The 19552-nt window shown below is 42.2% G+C and overlaps 1 protein-coding gene across 1 annotated transcript in view; it reads left to right on the forward strand.

Moving 5' to 3' along the window:
* Nucleotides 1-19552, forward strand: part of LOC123786904 (uncharacterized) — a 42467-nt gene that overhangs the window by 19360 nt on the left and 3555 nt on the right. The window contains 3 exon segments of the mRNA XM_087871143.1: nucleotides 2171-2297; nucleotides 2786-2881; nucleotides 17197-19550. Coding sequence (XP_087727269.1) covers nucleotides 2171-2297; nucleotides 2786-2881; nucleotides 17197-19550 — 2577 coding nt within the window.

Below are 19552 nucleotides of genomic sequence, written 5' to 3' on the forward strand. Positions count from 1 at the left end.
AATGAGTATCAGGTGCAAAAGGGGAAAGTGATTATCACGTGAAGGTGAGAACAGAAAGCAAGCTTTCTAGAGTGAGCGGGGTCCCGAATGGTTGCCACCCAGCGCCTTTATGGTTGGTTTTATAGAAAACTGACCGGGGACCTTCAGTCTCCTTGACGTCACCGCTGATAGCAGCATGATTACTTCTCCTTTGAATATGTCATCTCTGGTGTTTGAAACAAATGAGGTGGTCTGGTCACATTCCTTAGCTCTTGTGTCCTTTATGTGTCCCCTTTCCTGGGATTTTTGGTGAGTCTGGTCACTTAGCCCCATACCTATCCACCCCTCTCTAACCCCCTGCCCCCTTTACTCAACACCAAGCAACAGGTCCTTCAGTGTGCCTTAGGCGCTGATGATCAACTTGGTCATTAGGGCTGATGTTAACTTCTTGTAATGGCTTGTTGCTCTGCCAGATAGCTCCCCCTGTAAAGCTCACGTTGTCCTTGTTAATTCCTAAGGGTCTTGGACGGATTTACTGGGTGGTGGGCGAACCATCCCATTTCACCTGGAAGCTCCTTTCTTCTGAGTTTCTCTTTGTTCCTAGTTTCTGATCAGGAGAACAAAGCAAAAGAAATGTAGAGGTAAAGGAAATGTCCTTACAAGATAAATATTTGGGACATGGAAAGTATGACTGTCCTCAAGGAATTCACAGGTGCCTTAGTGTTAATGCTTTGCTGCAGGCAAAATCACCTTAGAGACTTTTTTTTCTCTACCCCCCTACCTGAAGAGTATATAATCAATACCTTCTCACAATCACAGTGCAGCTCTTTCTGCCAATGGGTCCTGTCCCTGAGGTTTCATCAAAACAAATTTGTTTCACGAAAAATGTCTTCAAGAATACTTTCTTGACCATTTCCCCCAACGCCCCTACATCAGTTTCCACTGCACAAATGAAGACTCTGACCTTCATGTAGTTGGTAGTATTGTCTCCTGGGCCTGGGGGATCTAAGTCAGTCATATGGCCATCCTGTGAGTTTTTACTTTATTCCACACTCATGTGATAGACATCCTCTTTATAAAAAAAAAAAAAGAAAAGAGTACTTTATTTATTTAGTGATTGATTGATTGATTGAAGCGAGTGAGAGAACTAGTGTGTGTGAGCGAGGAGAGGTGATCCCGTAGAGCCAGAGGGGGAGGGAGAGAATTTCATGCCGACTCCTTGCTGAGTGGATCCTAGGACCCCGAGACCATGACCTGAGCCAAAATCAAGAGTAGGACACCTGAGCCATTGCATTACCCAGAAGCCCTGGTAACAAGTAGTACGTATTTGACTCTTAGCAGAGCTATGCAGTCGGTGGGTCAGCCTTCTGAGTTAAAGGTGAACATTTTTCTGCCTCTATCCTTCTTCATACCAGACTCCTAAATAATAGGTGTTTTATGTGTATCATTCTCTGTGTTTGTGTTGATATCATGTGAATAAAAGCCAGAAGCAGCATCATCCACAAAGTGATTTATAAGTGTGACGTCATTGAAAATGGTTCTTGAATTACATATCATGACAATTTGTACTCTATCACGTTTCATGTGTATTTCACTACTTCCTAAATGTGTGGATGGGTGCATGAAATGTAAATGGTTAGATTGATTTTGTGGGGATAACTTCTTGTTTCCATCATTGTTCTCATGTTTGACACCTGCTGTGAACATTGGCATAGAGTCCTCTCTGAATATTGACCTGCATGTCCTTTTCAGTCAACTCTAGGATCATAACCAGAGTTCAAACCTGATGTCTTTGCACATTTGGTAATTGAGGTTTGTGCTTCTCTGTGGGTGGAGAGTATTAGCCTTATATTGAGGTAAAGGTAACTAGATCACTCCATGGGTTACATCTGTGTCCCTCTCCCTCAAACTGGGCCAGCCCAAGCACTTCCCCTGGGTGGTCATTACCTTTCGTTGGATAGTTTCTGTTTTCCCCACAGGAGACTCTGTCCATGGGGTGTTTTGGCTGAAGTAAAGGATAAGATGGACAGAAGAGTGAAGTAAAATGTGGGATCTAATTTGGGGGGTACAGTCAGGTAAGCAGCGAAGGTCAGATGTTGGGGTCTAGCTGGTGACACTAACTCCCTCTTGATCTTAGGGACCATTGTGAACTCTGTCCATGGCCACTTGGTGACGGTGGTATGTCTTGCAGGGACTCCTGACATTCAGGGACGTGGCCATAGAATTCTCCCAGGAGGAGTGGCGATGCCTGAGCCACACGCAGCGGGAACTGTACAGGGACGTGATGCTGGAGAACTACGGACACCTCCTGTTCTTGGGTGAGGATGACTCCTTCCAGATTTCCCAAGCCACTCTCGGGGTTTCGTTCTTCCTTTCAAGACTGTCTCTTGGATGATTCCCCTTTGCGCAACTGCAATTCAGGTCACTGCACTAAGGAACAAAAGTAAGGATTTGTAGATGGGGACAAAAATCTTCTTGATGTTTGCTTTTCAACTTTAGCTTCCCCTTCCTTAGGGTAACATCATTTCTGTTGATTAGTGGTAGTTCTGAACCTGGCGTGGCATGGAGCGGTACTGCCTCCCTTTAAAATCCAATTTTTCGCCGCTTTATTGTCTCGGTAGAACATGGAAGTGCAAGTTAGGAAGTGAGTGTTTGAAACTCCTGCATGTTTTCTAGGGGCTGTTGGTGAACAGTGTTGGGGAAATCATCTTCTAGAGTTCTACAATGTCCTCTCTTCCCTACTGAGCCCAGTAGTGGCTTGCAAGGATCCCCAGCCATACTTATATACCGTTTCTCTATTAATCAGGTCTCATTGTGTCCAAGCCTGATTTGGTCTCCTTTTTGGAGCTGAGGAAGGACCCATGGGATGTGAAGAGAAGGAAGACAGCAGGCTTTGATCCAGGTAGGTGGCAGTGAATGAAGTGATGACAGAGGACGTCCAAGTCTGGAGGAGGAGGAAGATAGACCTTAAAATGCAGTTCCAGTAGCTCTGCTGGAATGAAAATCAGTTGGAGAAGCCCACGTGTATCTCCCCGTCCGTCACAGAGGGACGTCTTGTCACAATATTGTCATGCTTTCATATTCTCAAAGGCTTCTGCTTCAGCTCCAGTGATGGTTCGTCACAGCCACAGTGAGGGCCACGGGGTGTGGGAGGGCCTCCATAATCAGAGAGCTTTTCCATTGCATTGAGGGCTTTAGGGAAATCTCCCTATTCCGGAGGGTCTGTGCTAAGCCTCTTCTAAGTTCCATTTTGCCTCTTGGGAGAAAGTGTGCAGAGTTGTGTGGGGCATACTGGGGATTGGCGTGGGGATCCCTTCAACACTGGAGGCAGTGTTTTCTGGTTCATGCTTTCCAGTGTTATGGAGGCTTCAGTCTTAATCATACACAATGGAGACTCATCAATGTCATCAGGTAACAAAGCACTTCCCTAACGGGAGAAAATACAATCCTTTATTTCACTTCAGATGTTCATTTTCCTTTGTATTAACGAGAAGAAGAGGTTTCCCCTCCTTGCGTTCCATTCCTTAGTGGTGAAATAACGTAATGTCTCTATTTGTTCTGTAGATTTCCTACATACAGTAATGTTATGCGGGATTTACAACTTTTGGATCCTGCAGCCAATAGTAAAGTCTCATTTCTTAGCTTCTTAATAAGTGCATCATTTTCTAATTTTGTCTCGTATAATAAGAATTTCTTCTGACTTTGTCGTATGTTTGCACTTTCTTATTAGTTGTCCTGAGACTCAGCTCTTATTTCTTAGATCAAAAGTTCTAATGTGGGGCGCCTGGGTGGCACAGCGGTTGGGCGTCTGCCTTCGGCTCAGGGCGTGATCCTGGCGTTATGGTATCGAGCCCCACATCAGGCTCCTCTGCTATGAGCCTGCTTCTTCCTCTCCCACTCCCCCTGCTTGTGTTCCCTCTCTCGCTGGCTGTCTCTATCTCTGTCAAATAAATAAATAAAATCTTTAAAAAAAATTCTAAAAAAAAAAAAGTTCTAATGTGACATGGGCATGTGCTTTATTTTTATTTTTTTTTATATTTTATTTATTTGATGGAGAGACAGCCAGCGAGAGAGGGAACACAAGCAGAAGGAGTGGGAGGGGAAGAAGCAGGCTCACAGTGGAGCAGGGAGCCTGATGCTGGGCTCCATCCCAGGACCCTGAGAACACACCCTGAGCCTAAGGCAGACACCGAACCACTGAGTCACCCGGGCGACCCAGGCATGTGCTGTATACGAAGAGATGTAGATAGTAAAATTCCCATATTGACACAAATCTTCTGTTCCTGAATAGAATTTTACTTCAGGAAAAATTAATCATAAGGTTTTTTTACTATTTTCTTCTGAATATATCTGGATTTACTTCCCAGTATGTATTTTTTATAAAATGATTGTCAGCCTATTTTATAACTGTTTTGGTCTTTTTTTATTTAGAAATGGAAGTTTTTTGCTTCTCTGCTTCGTTCTAGAGAATGGGGTACATCCTTGAATTCTGTGTAACAGGAGGAATGTATGAGTTACAGAACACATTTTTTGATGTCACGTTAGTCCTTATTCATAATATTTTTATTACAGCTTTTCATGGTTGATTTTAATGAGTATTCCTTCCAGTTTACTCTCACTGAACATATACCAAAATTGAAAATGCCTTTTTTTCATGGATACACAGAGTTTAAATTGCAGCTCTGTAGAAGGTTTCCTTTTAAATAATTCATATATTGCATTATGTCGCATTTTTTTCAGTTAAATTTAGGCTTGTTCTCATTTTGGAATCCCTTAATAATGTGCTTCCTTTCGTATGGGACTTTCCTCAACATTAGTTAGTTGTGGGTTTTTGTTTTTGTTTTTATTTACCGATGTATTTTGTTAGACGATGACAGTTTTCAGCACTGTACGCTTTTGAACAATGTGGGTGTGACTCAAATGTGAATCAGGTTTATGCCCTTTGCCAGGAACATTATGTATGTGTCTATGAAATATCACCCCTACAGAGTGTGTAACTCGTCTTGTGTATTTCTGGTGGTTACGAATATTCTAGCATATCTAGGTGAGTTGTTAATACTTGTAATAATTTCAAATCTGTTAATTGTTGAATTTATATTCTCTTTGCATGAGAAGCACTTTTGGTGAATCGAAAGCAATTTGAAACTTTTTTCTACGTCTGTATCTCATATAGGTATTATATTTTATCTTAATTGTGGTGTTATATGCATGATATGGTTTGACACCATTTTCATTCACTTTTCTGTCTTCTGTCTGTATTTTCATTCTGGTTGCCTTAGAGATTCCTTAAAACATCTTAAAGGTGTAACAAACCATTTTCAACTGCTGTCGTCAATTTTATAGGCAACTTTTCTACTTAATCTTCTCCAGCCCTGAACCTACTATCACAAGTTGTATCTTTTACGTGGTACAGTATATTATGTAGATTTCTGAATTTTACGCTTCTGTTTATGAAAATTCTATAGCAGCAATACAAGTGATTGGACTACCTCATTACAGCACTGCAGGTTTCTAGAATTGTGTACATACCGACGTGATCAGGAGTTTTATGTTGTCCTGTGGTTCCAGTTACCCTTTAGAATCCTTGGTTTTCAACCCAAAAGACTTCCTTTCACATTTCTTGTAGGACAGGTTTACTAGTAACTTGAAGGGTCTTTTACTAGGCATAGTTTTCATTTCCACCTTCGTGGAAAACAGTATATTATGCCAGGTAGATGACTCTTGGTGTAGACTGTTGAATCTTTCTGTACTCGAATACACGATCCCATTCCCTTCTTCCTATAGGGTCTGCTGAGAACTGCAGTAATCATCTTACAGGGGCTCTCCTGCAGAAGAGGAGTTGCTCTTGTCAGGCTTTTTCAAAATTCTCTTGTCACATGTGATTTTTTAAGGTTTTATTTCTTTTTTTTTTTTTTAATATTTTATTTATTTATTCGACAGAGATAGAGACAGCCAGCGAGAGAGGGAACACAAGCAGGGGGAGCGGGAGAGGAAGAAGCAGGCTCATAGCTGAAGAGCCTGATGTGGGGCTCGATCCCATAACGCCGGGATCACGCCCTGAGCCAAAGGCAGATGCTTAACCGCTGTGCCACCCAGGCGCCCCTAAGGTTTTATTTCTTTATATGATGGAGAGAGAGCAAGCAAGAGAGAGAGGGCGAGCAGACACACAAGCAAGGCAGTGGTCGGCAAGGGAGAGGGAGCAGACACACAAGCAGGGGCAGTGGTGAGCAGGGAGCATTATGTGGAGCTCCATCCCAGGACCCTGGGATCATGACCTGAGCCGAAGGCAGGCACTGAACCAACTGAGCCACCCAGGTGCCCCTCACCTGTGATTATTGATAGATTATGTATAATGTGTCACTGTGTTCAGGTCTTGACATTGATCCTACTGTGAATTCCTGAGATTGTTGAATTGGTCCATCTTTGCACATAGGTGTGAAGTAAAAGCCTTTAGTTCTTCGTGTCAACGCTCTGCCCTGTTTCAGTCTCCTCTACTTATGGGGGTCCCCTTAATGTACATATCAGTCCACTTAGGTGTCTCCTGAGTCCCCAGTCCGTGTCCTTTCCCCCATTTTTCCTTGGTCTTCTTAGTAGACAGTTTAAAACAAGGGGTTTTTAGCTTGTCGGATTCTTTCTTCTGCTTGAGCAAGTCTGTGGGTGACCCATTGGTGTGTTTTTAAATTCAGTGATTGTATTCTTCAGCTCCCGATTCCTGGGCGGTTGGTTGATATACTTTGTCTCTTTGGGTTACATTTTGGTCGTGCCCAGTTTGCTGGTACCATCTAGTTCCCTATCTGTTGTCTCTTCCTGTCTCCATGCACAGCTTTATGATGCTTCCGTCTTTGTCATGCAATGCAGAGTTCTTCATTGATTGAGGGTCCCTTTGTGGGATTTAATTTGTTCTTGTGATTGGAACACATTTTTCTGTTTATTCTGTAGAGTTGTGATCTTTTGTTGATATTTTGGGATTAAAAAAAAAAGCCTCTGGGCCCAGGTTTCTGGACTTGCTCTGTTTTAAAGCACACAGATCGTAGTAATTATGGTGCGTGTCACACATATTCTGGGTATTTGTTGTGTCAAGATTCTTGTAATTTCCCAGGTCACAAAAGTGCAGTTACTTTACAGCCCATGATACCTTCCTCTGTTTCCCTTCAGCTCTGTTATCTTTCTGTGTCTGAACAAATACTCCGTTTGGTCTGAGCAGCTACCACAGTGCTTCCAGAGGGCGTGCTCCTTCCCTCTTTTTTCCATGTCGTGCATGACAGAAGTGCCGTCCGTTCCTCAGGCAACTGCAGAGAGGTCAGATCATTGAACACACAGGTCAGTCCTTTGTAGGAGTTTTCTCACAGTGTGACCATGGAGTGTCAGGGAGGGTGAGCAGCTGCCATGGGCAAGTGTCAAAGCCTTCCCTTGTCTCTTTGGTGTGGCTCTCCTTCATTGGTACTTGTTGGGTGTGTTGGGTTCTCCCAGCTAGCTTCTGGAGCACTCTCAAAGGTAATTTGGTCCATATTTGTCTCCGTGGAAGAGCAAAGGCCAAGTGCTTCCAGTTCCTCATTTGCTGATGCCCTAGGGTAGTTATTAATGGGGCACGTTAGAACTTTAACGTATATGCATGTGAGCATAGTGAGTGGGGTAACTTATTTTGTATCTCTTAGTTGTGTGTTTCCGTAATACTCTAGGCCTGTTAGCAAAGACAGGCAAAGAAGATTGTGATATGGAAAGTACAGAAGCTGTGGCCCTGAGCCCTGAGTATTTTTAGTTACGACTGACTGGGAATGTGTTCGGGGGAGGGAAGGGCAAGACGGGTTTTATGTCGGATCAAACCAAACTGGGACAATTACCCATAATGAAATCCCTCCTACTGGAAGAGGTCAAGGGTAAAAACATTCTGGGGGGGCATTCCTAAGTCAGTTATATTTGCAGAAGAATGTCTTTGAACTCAAGGAACCAGACCAATTTTTATAGGTTCATATACTCTTAAAAGAGCATTTGTAAATTCTAGAAACGCCCACTAGTCCATGCTGAAAATAGTCACTGAAACCATTTTAAATGTAAGTTTGGATCAGTCATGCACAGGAACATCTCTGAAAGTGAGACATTGAAAAAAGAAGGTAACAATTCCAAATGTGATTGATTTGAAAAGTCCTTGTCAGGAGGTTCATTATTCTTCAACCAACATAACATCTATCCTTTTCCAGTGTCTCTGATTTTGATAAACATGGGGGGTTCTTTATGCAGTCATCACTGTTCAATAGTTATACATAATGCATAACGTGGAGCATGTTTTTTTTTTTTTTTTATGTGTTGTGCTCTTGGAGTCCTCTCTAAGGGCCCTTCTAGCTTCCAGAATTACTGAGGTGTTTATAATGGAGACAGAATGTTTTAATGAAATGAATCTCTGAAGCATGAATCAAGGGTCAAATTGTAATAAGCCTCAGGGAACTCAGTTTCCAGAGAACTAGTGTATCATAGTAACTTAGTAATGCATGGGGGACTGTCTTCGATGCAAGCTCGAGTCTTAGCATACACACTGTCATGGTATCCTCACTGGGGAGAAGACGTCTAAATGTAGAAAGTCTGGTAAACATCTGGACTCGTCTTCACAACTCGGTCAACAGCAGAGATTTCATATTGGAAGGAAATCTTACGAACGTAAACAATGTGGCAAAGCCTTTGACTGTCACTCAAAACTTATCAACTAAGGTAGTACATAGTGGTGAGAAGGCTGAGAAATGTAAAAACAGCAAAAAATGTGGCAAAGCCTTTAAGCAGAACTAGAACGTTCTAAACATGACAGAGAGTGCAGCATGACAGAAACCCTACAACTGCCGAAAATGTGGCAAAGCCATTATTTCATACTCAGAACTCTTCAACATGAGATAATACACCTGTGGAGATGCTGTACACGTGGCAAGAAGGTTGGCCATGTCTTCCCATGAGCTCATTCTTCCTCAGCTTCAGTGAAAGCCTACTGGATAGAAATGCCTGAAATGTGATGATTGATGACAATCCTATATTTTTAACATATACTTCAAAAAAATGTCTTCGTGAAGGATAAAAATATTATAGATATGAGCAGTTGCAAACTGTGCAATGGAATGAAATTTCTGTAACATCAGAGCATTCACAGCAGAAAGCATTAAGTCCATCTCCTTTTGCAGACATGATCCTAAATTAGGGTATTTATTATGGAGAAAAATCCGAAGTTCAAACAGTTAATTACATTTTAGTTTCGACAATGCAGACGTTAGGGGTGTCAACGCTTCCACGATTGACAATCTGCTTTTCACTTTTGGGTCCCCAAAAGTAAAACCATACCTACTTTCCATGGAAATAGCCTATTGTTGAGAGGAAGGCTTACCTAAAATATAAACAGTTAATATCCCAGACTTAGTATGTTGTCTGTGTTTGTGTAAGTGTTGTTATAATAAAGTAAGCTTCAGAAGAGTCAATATTAAGGAAATCATAATGAACAGAAAATATTTTTACAATACTGTATAGTATGTATCCAAAAAATAAAAAAATAAAAAAGTATGTATAAGTGGACCCAGGCTGCTCAAAACCATGTTCTTCCTTTGTCAGCTGCATTTGTTAATATGCCTAAAGGATCGAGGGAGGATGGATGTCTGGGAAGGGATATTACTCTCTCTTTTTCTTTTGACCCTATTTGAGATATTTTACTCTTAGGGAAAATACTGTTCGACTCTTAAATGATGTCATACTGTGCATTTATTACTCGTATGCCTGCAAAGTGATGTGATCCTTGTTGTCTCAGAGACACGAGGGGCTCTTGTATGCTGGGGAATTCATTCCTGCCACTTCGCGTAGAAGATGAAGGAGGCAGTGGTGTAGGGTGTGTGAGGAAAGTCCACGTGGAGATTCCATTTGTGGTCGTCATATAATAGTGATAGAAATCAGGGTGAAGTAAGTCTTCAGGGAATCATTTACATTAAAGTAAGAGAGCTGTGCGTGGTGGCTTAGTCAGTGAAGCATCCATGTCTTCATTTCGACTCAGGTCAGGATCTCAGGGTGTTGGAATGGAGACCCACGTTGGGCTCCGGCTCAGTGGAGTCTGGTGGCGCTTCTCTGTTTCTCTCTCCCTCTGGCTCTCCCCTGCTATACTCTCACATCCTCTTTCTCTAAATAAATGGTTACTTTCCTTTTTAAAAATATTTTATTTATTTATCGGGGGTGGGGGAAGCAGGGGCAGCAGCATGCAGAGGGAGAAGCAGGCTCCCCGAAGAGCGAGAATCCCCGTTCGGGACTTGATCCCAGCTCCTAGGATCCTGACCTGAGCTGAAGGTAGACATTTAACCGACTGAGCCACCCAGACATCCCATGGTTTGTGGTTTTTACCATTTTTAGAAATAGTCTCTTATACCAAGACCACAGAAATACACTCCTTTCTGTTTTTCTAATAACATCATTAATTCACTTTCAGTTTTGCTCAGAAATGTATTAAACAACGTCTTCTTTGGTTTGTGTAGTGACTGAGGTTTTCTCTTGTTTAAGATTTTATTTTTAAGTAATCTCTGTAATCAACATGGGGTTTAACCTTAAAACTTTGAGCTCAGGAGTCGCATGGACTACCGACTGAGCCATCCAGCTGCTCAGTGAATGATGATGCCCATATTCCCACAGCGGAATGCCTTCTCAGGGCTTGGCAGTAGCGGTAATGTAGTTATCATTGAGTGTAGCTGGAATCTTGGCAAACTGATGGCTGTCTTTACCATGATCTCTCTCCCTTTACTTCCCTGGGCTTAGGTTACGTTCTATAGATTTTACTGCCAAGCATGAGTATGGTCAACCCATTGGTCATTGTCTCCTAAGGAGTCCCACCAAGAGTGACGGCTTTTGGGTGACGAGATTTCTGTCATGATTTTGGGTGTCGACTTCTTTGGTATCTTTACAGAGTGACCAGGGGTGTGTCCATTGTAGTGCAGTGTGGGTCTTGGGTGTCTTCTAGACCGTTAAGATTAGCCATATGTACGCTGCTTAGAAGGAGCTCAAGGCAAAGCTTCCAAGTCCACGAGCTTCTCATCTTCCTCTGTATGTCAGTGCCGAATGAGCAGCAGAACATCCTGAAGGGAATCCTATTAGGGATAGTATTGTGGATCTCAGAGGAAAATTATACATTTGCTCTCTCCAGCATTGTTATTTTTCCCTGAAATCATGTTGTGAGCCCCTGATCTACACCTGCGGTTCCTTGATATCCATCCAGTGGAGGCACAAGCAGTAGATCATGTCTATTCATACGATCAACATTTCCTCCAGGTCTTCACCTAAGTTCAGAGCCACCCAAAGTACTTTTGTCATTGTGACACTTCGGTTTCATTTGACTCAACCTCCTGCATCTTTTATGTCTACATGGCTGTTGTTACTATTCCCCGTTGACACTTCCTGAACACCCCTGCGCCAATTCTTATGTGTTTCCCAGTCCTCAGCCCTTTTACTGTAATGGGCCGTGATTCCACTACGTGCAGGGCTTACTCTTCCTGGTGAGATATGTAAAATCCTCTCATCTTTTCAGATGCATGTAAGCTGTATGCTTTTGCTCCATTGTTTCTTCATCCCTCTCCCTTCGAAAGCTCACAACAGTAATTGAAGGGAGATTCTCATGGATATTTGGAATTTTTTTTATCTGTTCAAATACAAGAGGTATGGGGACCTTCACAAGTGACTGTTACAGCTCACGGGATTCTTGTCTATTGCATCCTGGGGATCATAGTCTGTAACAGTGTTTCATGATATAAATCAAATAGGTTTTCTCCCAGATCCTGGGTCAGATTAAGGAATATTTGACGAAGTGTTGTACACATGGGAAAATGAGGTGGGAGCCAAGCCGGGGTTAAACTGTCTCGTGAATAAGGTTGGGAGACTATTCTCTATGGATTTATGTTTCTCCACGTTTTATGGATGGACACACTAAACGTTTCTTCTTGTCTTTCCATTGAAGTTTGTGTATAAGAACGCTTTGGAATATAGTGATAGTGCCCATGGATAGAGCACAGATTGTTTTATCATATAGGGAAGTAGAGATCTCTCCTTCCGTGGCACAGTTCAGGTAGATAGGCTAGACGATCCTTTAAGACACTGGGTTTCGTACGCACAGGGTCGCAAAGCTGTGATACAGACTGACCGCACGTGCGGCATCTACGTGTAGGATTTGGGCTGCGCAGCAGGCACGTGACGTCAGTGTGACGAAGAAGCTCATGGTGTTTGTTGTGTCATGAGCCACGAGGTCCTGCGGACTGTGACCGGGGAGTCCTCTGTCCCCAAGCAGCATCGCAAGGTTGTTACAGGCCAACTTGCGATAGTACAGAATGTGTGGAATCTTGGAATTTTTTGCATTCTTGGGACTATCCATGGACCTTAGTAAAAAAAAAAAAAAAAGGTATTTATGGGCCTTTTTGTGCTTTTGTTTGTTCATATATTTTGTTTTTTAGCTTGTACCTAAAAGTGACCTTATACTATATATGACTTTCTCTGTCCAACTTCTCTCACTTAGCACAATACCTTTTCTAGGTCTATTCCCATTGTCTCAAATTGCAGGGAAGAACAACCAAAAAGCAAAATAGACCCATAAATACAAACAAGCAGCTGCTGTTTTCGAGAGTGGAATGGGGAGGAGGATGGGCAAGACGGGTAAAGGGGAAATGGGAAGTACAGCCTTCCAGTTAGGGAATTCATACATCATAGGGATAGTGGGTACAGCATAGCAAAAATGGTCAGTGGTGTTGTAATAAGGTCCTAGGGTGAGAGCAGGTAGCTACACTTGGGGCGAACATAGGAGAACCTAGAGAGTAGTCAAATGACTATGTGGTACACCTGTTACTAATGTAACATTGAATGTCAGGTGTAGTTTAATAGAAAAGAAAGAAAACTACAGATATGCCTAAACATGTATCACTTAAACTACTTTTTAAGAAGTTGCATGTAGGGGCGCCTGGGTGGCACAGCGGTTAAGCGTCTGCCTTCAGCTCAGGGCGTGGTCCTGGCGTTATGGGATCGAGCCCCACATCAGGCTCCTCCACTATGAGCCTGCTTCTTCCTCTCCCATTCCCCCTGCTTGTGTTCCCTCTCTCGCTGGCTGTCTCTGTCTCTGTCAAATAAATAAATAAAATCTTAAAAAAAAAATTCTAAAAATAAAAAAGAAGTTGCATGTAAATGAAAGCTAACCAACTCTGCACATCACGGGAATCCTATGTGTTCATAGTAAGATATAAACTTTGCAAAGTGAATTTATCTGTAACACAATGCTAGAGAAAGAAGAGGACATGGGAGAGAGCTGAGCGTTCCCAGGAGGAACCCAGGATTCAGAAGTGAATATTGCAGTCGTCACAGGCTGAGCCTCCAGAAGACACGTGAAGAAGAGTCATTTCTCTGAGAGCTTCTTAAGATGTTTCCCCTGCAGTGGGCTCTCTCTCCTGTCTCACCTTTAACATGTATGTGATAATGGCCACGTGCTCATTATGTCTTCTCTCTATAAGGGGTTTCTTTGGGGAATACTGGTAAGAACAATGGATTTTTATTTCCGTGCTCCTATTAGGCAAAGTCAGATTTTAGGTGAAGCCTGAGTTAAACACAGAAGAGCGCCTGTACCATGAAACAGTGGGAACAAGTAAGGTAGAGGGAACACTTGATATTTTTGAAGTCCGTGGATTGATTGGAGTCCAAGGTAAGAAATCTAGCCTTGCAACCACAAGCAGATTGTCCCTGCACTGCTTGTCACAGAGGGAGCTGTTTCCAAGAATGTGTTAGACATGGCAGGAGGAGGAAGGAAAACGAAAGGGTGCCACACAAGAGTGGCTGATGGAATTGACCGTGGAGGGGTGGAATTAACCTGACCAATGAACCAGCCCTGCAAGAAACGGCAAAGCCGAATCTTGAGTGCAGGTCAGACAGCAAAAGTGATAACAGAGAAGAAAGCAGCAGAGGGGCGCCTGGGTGCCTCAGTCGTTGGGCGTCTGCCTTTGGCTCAGGGCGTGATCCCGGCATTGTGGGATCGAGCCCCACATCGGGCTCCTCTGCTATGAGCCTGCTTCTTCCTCTCCCACTCCCCCTGGTTGTGTTCCCTCTCTTACTGGCTGTCTCTCCGTCATATAAATAAATAAAATCTTAAAAAAAAAAAAAAAACCAGCAGAGAAAATCTCCAGAAACAGTGACAAAACAAGAATAATGGCAATAAACACGTATCTCTGAATAGTTACTTTGGACTGTATAGTACATTTTCATTCAGTCAAGACATATAAGGTGTCTGAATGCATTTAAAAAAAACCAGACCCATCTATATGCTGCAAACCAAAGCCTCATTTTTACTTTATTTTTTATTTTATTTGAGAGTGAGCGAAAGAGAGAGCATACGCCGAGTGAGGGTCTGAGGGGAAGGGACAACCAGACTCCATGAGAGGTGGGGAGCCTGATTCAGGGCTCCATCCCAGGATCCCAAGATCACGACCTGAGCCAGAGTTAGATGCTGAACCGACTGAGGTACACAGATCACAAAAGTCTAATTTTATTTTATTTTTTATTTTATTTTATTTTTTTTAAAGATTTTATTCATTTATTTGACAGAGAGAGACAGCCAGCGAGAGAGGGAACACAAGCAGGGGGAGTGGGAGAGGAAGAAGCAGGCTCATAGCGGAAGAGCCTGATGTGGGGCTCGATCCCATAATGCCGGGATCACGCCCTGAGCCGAAGGCGGACGCTTAACCGCTGTGCCACCCAGGCGCCCCACAAAAGTCTAATTTTAAATGAAAGACACCTGCGAATTGAAAAAGAGGAGATGAAAATGGGTGTCCAAAGAAAGCCGGAGTAACAATAAGTACATCAGACAAAGTAAACATTTTTGTTCTAGTATCGTCTTTATCCTGGAACCAATGCTGGCCTCATAGAATGATTATGGTTGTGTTCCCTCTGTTCCGCTATTTCTGACGTTTGTTTGCCTTTTTAAGTATTTGTTCGAACTGACCAATGAAGGCACGTAGTCTTGGGCTTTTCGATACTGTGGGGATCTTTATTCCCAATTCAACTTTTATTTTGTAATTGGTCTAAGAATACTTGCTATTTCTTAGTTACAGGTTCATATTTCAAACTTGGTAACTTCTGCTTTTTAGGAATTACCTTTTTTTCCTAATTTATCTAAATTGTTTGTATATAACTGCTCATAGTAATGTGTTATCACAGTATGTATTTCTGTGGTTATGTGTTGTCTCATTTTCTCCCCCCATTTCTCATTTTGGATTTTGAGTCGTCTTTTCTTCTTAGGTAATGTCGTTAAAGCATTGTCAGTTTTGTTTGTTGTTTTGTAAAACCGGGCATTGCTTTCAGTGTTGCTGTTTATTTTGGTGTCTGTTTATTTCTGATTTCTCTTTGAAAATTCCTCCTAGTGATTTCCAGCTAAGTTTCTTCTTTTTCTATTTCCCTGTGGTGTCATGTTATGAAAAAAACAGTAGAGGGGCATCTGGGCGGCTCAGTCAGTGAAGTGTCTGCCTTTGGCTCAGGTCATGATCCCGAAGGCAGACGCTTCACTGACTGATCCACCCAGGCGCCTCAGTTGTGCTATTTGTAAAAACATGGATTTATTTCCTTTAGAGAGAGAGAGCTCCCAAAGACGGGGAGGGACTGTGGGAGAGAGAGAATCTCAGGTTCCCCGCTGAACATGGAGCGGGCTCCATCCCTCGACCACGAGATCATCACCTGAGCTGAAATTGAGAGTCACACCCTTAAGCAACCGAGCGAGTCAGATGCTTCTGATGGTGTCATTTTTGACACTCATTCTGTTAATGTGCAGGCACGAATTGATAGTATTCTGTATGTTCAAATACCCTTGAATTCCCGGAAGAATTCTCACTTGTTTATGTTGTAAAATGCTGGAGTGTGCTTCTGATTCAGTTGGTTGTACTTTATTGTCGACTTTGCCGGAATCTTCCTCACAGGTGGTAGCTTGCAGCCTTTCCTTGTAGCAGCTCTGCTTTTTCGGTAACCTGGTAGTGCTGGTGTCACAGAGAGTGTTCTCAGCAGCTCCCTTCCCTTTCCTGCTCGGAAATGTTTGAGGAGATTTGAAGTAATTTCTCATTATATATTTGTATGAATTATCCAGTGAAGTCTTCTGGCCCGGGAGTTTTCTTTGTTGGGCCTTTTTAAAAATTACTTTTCACTCTACTAAGTAGTTGTAGATCAGTGGAGGTTTTTTTTTTTTTTTTTCTATTCTTATTTTTTTTTTAAGATTTTATTTATTTATGTGACAGACAGCCAATGAGAGAGGGAACACAGCAGGGGGAGTGGGAGAGGAAGAAGCAGGCTCCCAGCGGAGGAGCCCGATGTGGGACTTGATCCTGGAATGCGGGGATCACGCCCTGAGCCAAAGGCAGACGCTTAAGGACTGCACTACCCAGGTGTCCCCAGTGGAGGTTTTTAATAATATTTCTTCACGATGGAGTCCTGGTTGGTTATTTGTTTTTGATATTTTTTCGTATCTGTTTCTTGGCATATAATTATGTATCGTTACCTCATAATTATTTTTATTTCTATGGTATCAGTGATACTGTGTCTGCTTTCACGGCTTCTGATTTTAGTTGGTCTCCTTTCATTCTTACTTGATTTACTGATAGGTCTGTTAATTTTGATTTTTGTTTTTTTCTGAAAACCAAATCTGCCTATTGTTGATATTTCCCTATTTTTGCTAAATTATGTTTTGTTTATTTCTGTTTTATGTTTAAATTTCCTTTCTTCCACTGGCCAGGATGCCTCAGTTAGTTAATCTTTTACTTCTCCTCAGCTCACGATCTCCGGTTCGTGGGATTGAATCCTGGATTGGCTCCCTGCTCTGATGAGAATGTGCTTGCCCCTCTCCTTTGGGCCTCCTCTTGCTCATGCTCTCTCTCTCTCTCTCTCTCTCAAATAAGTCTTTAAAAATCTTCTTTCTTCCTCCGATTTGCACTCATAATGGTACTTTTCCTGATTATTTGAGGGAGAGGAGAGGGATTTGTTTTACACAATGTCAATACTACAGAATTATCTATTCAGCTGTGTGGTCCGGGTGTTGTGTGCAAGTTTATGTGTCCATGGAGGAATGAAGTCCTGATGATTCCTTCTCAGCTGTCTTGCTGATGCTCTCTGATTGATTTTATGGTTGTATGTTTGACGTCATCAGTTTATTTATCTGAAAGTAGGAAATGGAATGACTTGACATTTCTATTATTCAATATCTTTCAGTGTTAACTTCACATGGTGCCCTGAGCTTCCTGCCAGAGCCATGCAAAGAAGCTTCATTTCAAAATGTGTCAGTGGGTCGATATAAACATTGCGTCCTTGACAAGTTACACTTAATGATAGACTGGGATCATGATCGTAAAGGATATGTCCAAATTGAGACTGCCGCCCATAATAAGAATCTCACTGCCCAAGATGGCGAGGGATATAAAACATTTTATAAAACCTTCCGTTTTAAGTCCACTCTTTCTGCAAAGCAGGGTGTGTCTGTAAGCAGGAGCTCCAATCAGCTCTTTAAGCCTACATGTACATGGAAAGAAAATGTGGAAAATCTGGAAAGTTACCTAGTCCATGCTGAAAATAATGATTTGAACAGTGTTGAAAATAGGATTGCATTGACCTCTCAGTCAAATATTTCTACACTTCAGAGGTTCAAAAATGAAGAAACAACCGCTAAGTGGGGTCCACTTGAGAAGTCCCTCACCGAGGACTCAACCCTACAAAATTACTGGTGCATTTTCAGTGGAGACAGAATTGCTCAAGGCAGTGAATGTGAGAAAAAACTTCATCAAGGCTCAAATGTTAAGAAACATCTGAGGACTCATTTTCAAGAGAACCATTTTGAACGTATTAAGTGTGGGGACGTCTTTGATCAAAGATCCAACCTTATATATAAGACTGTGCATATAAGAGAGAATCCTCATAAAGGTAACGAATGTGAAAGAGATTTTAACCAGTCCTCCAGTGTGGGTGATCATCAGAGAATTCATGCGGGAACAAACCCATACAGATATCATAAGCCTGGGAACATGTCTTGTGAGTCATCAAGAATACATATACATAAGACAGTCTGTAGTGGAGAGAAACGTTACAAATGTAAGGAATGTGGGAAAGCCTTTAAGTATCCATCAAGCCTTACTAGGCATCACAGAATTCATACTGGAGAGAAACCTTACAAATGTAAAGAATGTAGCAAAGCCTTTAAGGACAAATCAAGCCTGAGGATCCATGAGAGAAATCATACTGGAGAGACACCTTACAAATGTGAAGAATGTGGCAAAGCCTTTAAGGACAAATCAAGCCTTAGGTTCCATGAGAGAAATCATACTGGAGAGACACCTTACAAATGTAAAGAATGTGGCAAGGCCTTTAAGACGAAATCAGTCCTTAGCAAGCATGAGAGAATTCATGCTGGAGAGAAACCTTACAAATGTAAAGAATGTGGCAAGGCCTTTATCCATCATTCAAGCTTTACTCAACATAACAGAATTCATAGTGGAGAGAAACCTTACAAATGTAACGATTGTGGCAAAGCCTTTAGCCAGCAATCACACCTTAATACACATCACAAAATTCATACTGGAGGAAAACCTTATAAATGTAATGAATGTGGCAAGGCCTTTAGCTCTCCATCAACCCTCACTCAACATCACAGAATTCATACTGGAGACAAACCTTACAAATGTAAAGACTGTGGCAACGCCTTTGTCCGGCGGGCACACCTTACTCGACATCACAGAATCCATACTGGAGAGAAACCTTATAAATGTAAAGAATGTGGCAAGGCCTTTATCGATCAATCAGGCCTTACTGAACATCATACAATTCATACTGGAGAGAAACCTTACAAATGTAAAGAATGTGGCAAAGCCTTTACCCGTCCATCAAGCCTTACTGGGCATCATGGAATTCATACTGGAGAGAGACCTTACAAATGTACAGACTGTGGCAGGGCCTTTACCTGTAAATCAGTCCTTCGTCAACATCACAGAATTCATACTGGAGAGAAACCTTATAAATGTAAGGAGTGTGGCAAGGCCTTTAGCTTTCAGTCAAGCTTCACTCAACATGACAGAATTCATACTGGTGTGAAACCTTACAAATGTAAAGAATGTGGCAAGGCCTTTGTCCAGCACTCACACCTTACTCAACATCACAGAATTCATACTGGAGAGAAACCTTATAAATGTAAAGAATGTGGCAAGCTCTTCGTCCTCCATTCAGACCTTACTCAGCATCACAGAATTCATACTGGAGAGAAATCTTACAAGTGTAAAGAATGTGGCAAAGCCTTTAACTACCATGTACAACTAAGGCAACATCACAGAATCCATACTGGAGAGAAACCTTATAAATGTGCAGAATGTGGCAAGGCCTTTATCCATCAATCAAGCCTTACTCAACATCACAGCATTCATACTGGAGAGAAACTTTACAAATGTAAAGAATGTGGCAAGGCTTTTAACTGGCGCTCAACCCTTATTCCACATTACAGAATTCATACTGGAGAGAAACCTTACAAATGTAAAGAATGTGGCAAGGCCTTTGTCCAGCAATCAAGCTTTACTCAACATAATAG

This window comes from Ursus americanus, chromosome 21 (genome assembly GCF_024610735.1).
Source record: "Ursus americanus isolate L20-20 chromosome 21, mUrsAme1.1.p, whole genome shotgun sequence".
Lineage (NCBI taxonomy): Eukaryota > Metazoa > Chordata > Mammalia > Carnivora > Ursidae > Ursus > Ursus americanus.